Consider the following 5,000-nt stretch of genomic DNA (forward strand, 5'->3'; position numbering starts at 1 on the left):
AGTCCTCACAGCTGCTAGTCACTCACAACAGTTAACGAGGTTTAGATTGATTTAAATTTATTCAGGGGCTGATACAGTTAAATATAATACATAGATCAGGGGTTCTCCACTGGTCTCACCCTGGGACCCACAATTTGCCACGGTCATTGTATCACGACCCACTTTTTTTAAAAAAAAAATTCAACTAACCAAATTTATAGCTGTTAAAAACACATTTAAAATCTTTTTTTTTAAACACAAATCTATATATTTTCCTGTGCAACATGTATTTCACAGCATGACTGTCAAAAGAAAAGTTTCATTCAAAATAAAAGACAAGTCCAACATGAGAGACATTAGGTATTTAATTATTTATTTATTTTTGACCAGCTGTCCGCGACTCACCCAGTACAGGTCCCCGACCCACTCTTGGGTCCCGACCCACCAGTTGAGAATCGTTGGTTTAAAATATTATTAAGTGGCTAGAAAATTTTAAAAAAAAATCCTTAAAGAATAGACAAACATAACAGGGCAATTAAGACAGTTTAGGACTTGTACAGAAGACAGAAAATGTTTAAAAAATAATGATTAAACATTTATTCAGACAGTAAATATTAATTTAAATGCTTTTTCAAGGCAGTACAAGAAGATGATGACCTGAAAGATCATGTAATTCATTCCAAACTAGTACTAGTTCTTGCTTGCTAGTGTCAGGTACTTAACTTGTCCTTGTACACGGCAACAGACAGTCCTTCAAAATAAAAGGTATTCACGTCTGTGTATGTGTCACATAGGGTTAAAGGGCAGATCAGATATTAGAGGGACTGATACTAAAGCTGCTGATCATACGGTCAGTTATCAGCACACACACGCACACACGCACACACACACACACACACACACACGCACGCACACGTGTTGTTTATGGTTGCAGATGTGTGTCCTCTCTAACACAGTTTGACCTGGTGTGAGTCCACACACATTCATATCGACCTCTGACCCCGCCCTCACCTGAGCAGGAGGAAACATAGATCCATATCTAGTAGAACATGGCTCAGTGATGGAGTAGGTCATCCAAAAACTGAAGGGTTATTTTATTCATTAGCATGAATAAGGTGACATGAAGGCTGTCATTAAAGCTGCAATATGTAGAATCGTGAGATACTACCCCCTGAAACTTCTGAAAAACTCACCGGTCTTTCTGGGAACGCTTGCGTGCACGCACACAACTGTGGAACTCTTTGCAACTGTTTTCTCCATAGAGACTAGTAACAACTGTAGGTACTTTATCTTGTGTTTTTTAAGAGTTTTCTGATGTTTTAGAAACATGAAAGCACGTATCACTCACTGCTGTGAGGACAGTTTGAGGCTCACTGTCACAGCTACTAATGTTTCTCTTAGTTTTACAAGCGATTTATCCCATCTGTTATCACTCTCTCACTGACTCGAGGCAGACTGCACACGAACTGAAAACTGATCGCGCACAGTCCGCAGCACACCAAGTCAAAGGAACCTCCACGGAGTCCGTTCCTCCTGAACATGTTTGTGCCTTTATTCTGTTGCTTCTCCACCTCTGTCTTCCTTTTACCTCTTGATTTGCTGTGTAACCGCTGTGCCAAAAGCCGCGATGGAGACTTCAGCTGGAATATAAAATCATGGCACTGTCCCTATTCTCATAACTGGAACGACGAGCAGCTCGAGCAGCCAATAGTAATGCTTAAAACAGCTCATGGAATCACCCTGTTGGTTGAAAGATCTCTGGTTGGCTGAAGTCCAGCATCATGCTTCTTTATTTCTAAAGCTCATTGACAGCCAGGAGAAAAGATTCACTGTCCACTCAGAACACTTTAAATTACAATATACAATACAAAATATTAAGATGATTATTGATTTTTGACCAAATGAAACCAAAAAAGAAATTACATATTGCAGCTTTATGTGTCGTATGCTAAATTATGACACCTTTGGAGCTATGTTGGCATGTATTGGGTTAGGAGGAGGGATCTAGTGGGGTTAGGTAGGAATAGGGTTAGAGGTTCGGGGTCAGGGTTAGGGTAACTAACGACTGACAGCCTTCATGACCCCTTATTCATGCTAATAACAGCGTAATGTCAGCCTTTATATATAAAACTAGTAGTGTTACCAATTCTGCTCTATACCAGTCATTGTCATTGTGTCCTTGGGCAAGGCACTTTACCCACATTGTCTCGTATGAATGGGTGTGAAATTTGGTGGGAGGCTTCTATCGGTCTGTCTCAGGGAAGCTGTGGCTACAATGCAGCTTACCACCACTGGTATGGTTGATGTGAGTGACTGATGGTTTCGTAACGAGTTTCGAGTTTTATTGAAAAAAGCGCTCTATAATTGATTATTATTATCATTATTATGTTTTTTATTATTATTATTGCAGGTGTGTGTTTGTTTTTGCCTTTTGTGTTAATGAGGATGTGTGTGTGTGTGTGTGTGTGTGTGTGTGTGTGTGTGTGTGTGTGTGTGTGTGTGTGTGTGTGTGTGTGCGTGTGTGTGTGTGCGTGTGTGCGTGCGTGCGTGCGTGCGTGCGTGCGTGCGTGCGTGTGTGTCCACAGAGCTACAGCAGCCTGGTGTTACTGTGGCGCGACTGACGGGGAAACAGACATGTCTGTCTCTACACAGCTGGGTTTACTGCTGTGGAAGAACTTCACCTACAGACGGAGACAGACGGTCAGTGCTGCTGTGTGTGTGTGTGTGCTGTTCAAACACAGCCTCTGCCTGCAGGCCTCATTTTATTGTAATGTTCATGAACATCCCATAATATTAAGAGCACAGACATGTGACAGCATGAGACCAGCATACAAAGTGACAACATGCACCACCTCAGATATTTTTATGCTTTATTTTATATATATATTTATATTTGTATTTATTGATATGTGTATTTGAAAAATAATAATCATTAAAAAAATTAGAAAATATGTATGTATATTTTTTACCAATTACCAGACATTTCAGGCGACCCCATTCTAATTCCAGGCCACCCCACATGGGGTCCTGACCCCAAGGTTGAAAAACACTGGCTTAAAGGCTGGGGGGTTAATCACAGTGATGGCCCACAGTGGATTCAAACCAGCAACCCTCCCTCAGGGTAGGGGCCGAGGTCTACAGAGGATCAACCAGGATCTGCTGGACATTATTAAGGACACAGTCCAACGTCTGTCCTGATGGTCCTCACATGGTCACATGATCACAGGGTGGGAATTTGAGTGGGAATTTAGGATGAGGTGCCACGATAATAAACGTGTGTGTGTGTGTGTGTGTGTGTGTGTTACAGCTTCAGCTGCTGGTGGAGATTGTCTGGCCGCTTTTCATCTTCTTCATCCTCATCGCAGTTCGACTGAATTACCCACCATACGAACAACATGAGTGTGAGTCTGTCCGTCTGTCCGTCTGTCTGTCTGTCTCTCTAGCTGGGTTTCCATTACAGATTTTTGGCAAAATAAAAGCGATATTTCTAAATGTTGACAAAGTATAACTGTGCTTTGAATGTGTTTTCATTGAAAACTGTTTTGGGGGAGGAGCCTCGTAACTCCCATGAAATCTCATCCCAAAAGACTTCGCTGCAGGAAGATGGACAACCTCCTTAAAGCACTCGTTTCCTGTCTAATGTGGCACTAATATTTTTAAGTCTAATGCTAAAAAATATCTCCTCTTCTGTTTAAACGTGTTTTCTCTCAGAGAATTGGTCATGTGACCAGGTACGTCACGTCATGTAATGTGTATTTGCAGAAAAAGTGTTTTCATGGCACTTTTGCAACACATTTTCTTATCGAAACCTGAAATACTTCCTCATAAAAGCGTAAAAACTTTTTAGCTATATTTGAGTGTTTTTTCAAAATTCAGGTGTTTCCATCACCAGTTTTTATTGAACCATTTAGATTTTGCATATTTCCAAGGGTAATGGAAACACAGCTTCTGTCTGTCTGTCTGTCTGTCCTGGTTCAGTCTTTCTGTCTCTCTGTGTCAGTCTGTCCTTTGCCCTGTGGACGTTTCAGGTTCTCCTTTCTTCTCTGTGGTGAACACAGAGTTTCACTTCTGCAGGAATGTTTCCTGATGATTCACTCCCACGTGTTCCTCGACGTGCGCTGACTCGCTCTGCACTCGCAGGAATCCACACTTACACTTTGATCTGAACCAGGATCAGTTCAGTGATCCCGTTACACTGTCCTCATGTGTCCTCGTCTCTCACACACACAGAGACGGACACGTCCTAGAAGGAGTCCTTCACATGTGTGTGTGTCAGTTATCTTATCTCTGATTGGATTAGAGCAAAGGTCAAAGGTCCACCCACTGAAGACGATAGTGATGATGATGACGGTGTGTGTGTGTGTGTGTGTGTGTCACAGGTCACTTCCCAAACAAAGCCATGCCATCAGCAGGAACGTTGCCGTGGTTACAGGGTATCCTCTGCAACGCCAACAACCCGTGTTTCAGGAGCTCCACGCCAGGAGAGTCTCCAGGAGTCGTCGGCAACTTCAACGACTCCATGTGAGCTCTTATTCTGAAAGGGCTGTGTGCGTCGTGTCTTTTACTCCGGCAATAAAAGATTCATATCCATGATTAGTAACGTAATCAACTACAGACAATATTATAAACTGTGGCAGTGCTAACTATTGTTTGTATGTTGCCATGTCTTGGTTAATGGTGTGAAGCGACACGCCATTAACCAAGAAAGAAGAAGAAGAAGAAGATTTTTAGTCACGCTTCTGTCCTCCTAGTGGTTATGGGTCATAATTACATCCAATCAGCATCAGCTATACATATACAAATAGATCTGTGAAGCTTTATGAACATAGATCTATGATCAGATGATGATAACGTTTTGGTGGATGTCAGAGGAAATGCTGGTTGATCTGCAGAGGTGTATAAAAAGTAAAAGTACAAATACAATAACTGAAAATGACTTGGGTAAAAGGCTTAAAACAGCTCACATGAAATGTACTTAAGTAACAAATGAATCTTGTGGGAAAAAAAACAAAATTATCAAA

The 5,000-nt window shown here is 41.6% G+C and overlaps 1 protein-coding gene across 3 annotated transcripts in view; it reads left to right on the top strand.

Moving 5' to 3' along the window:
• abca1b (ATP-binding cassette, sub-family A (ABC1), member 1B) overlaps positions 1-5,000 on the top strand; it is a 32,063-nt gene that overhangs the window by 834 nt on the left and 26,229 nt on the right. For all 3 annotated transcript variants that reach the window (XM_028458897.1, XM_028458900.1, XM_028458898.1), the window contains exons 2-4: positions 2,565-2,679; positions 3,287-3,380; positions 4,359-4,500. In XM_028458897.1, coding sequence (XP_028314698.1) covers positions 2,614-2,679; positions 3,287-3,380; positions 4,359-4,500 — 302 coding nt within the window. In that variant the 5' untranslated portion in view covers positions 2,565-2,613. The remainder of the gene's footprint in view (positions 1-2,564; positions 2,680-3,286; positions 3,381-4,358; positions 4,501-5,000) is intronic.

The sequence above is a fragment of the Gouania willdenowi genome, chromosome 10 (genome assembly GCF_900634775.1).
Source record: "Gouania willdenowi chromosome 10, fGouWil2.1, whole genome shotgun sequence".
NCBI classification, from domain to species: Eukaryota; Metazoa; Chordata; class Actinopteri; order Blenniiformes; family Gobiesocidae; genus Gouania; species Gouania willdenowi.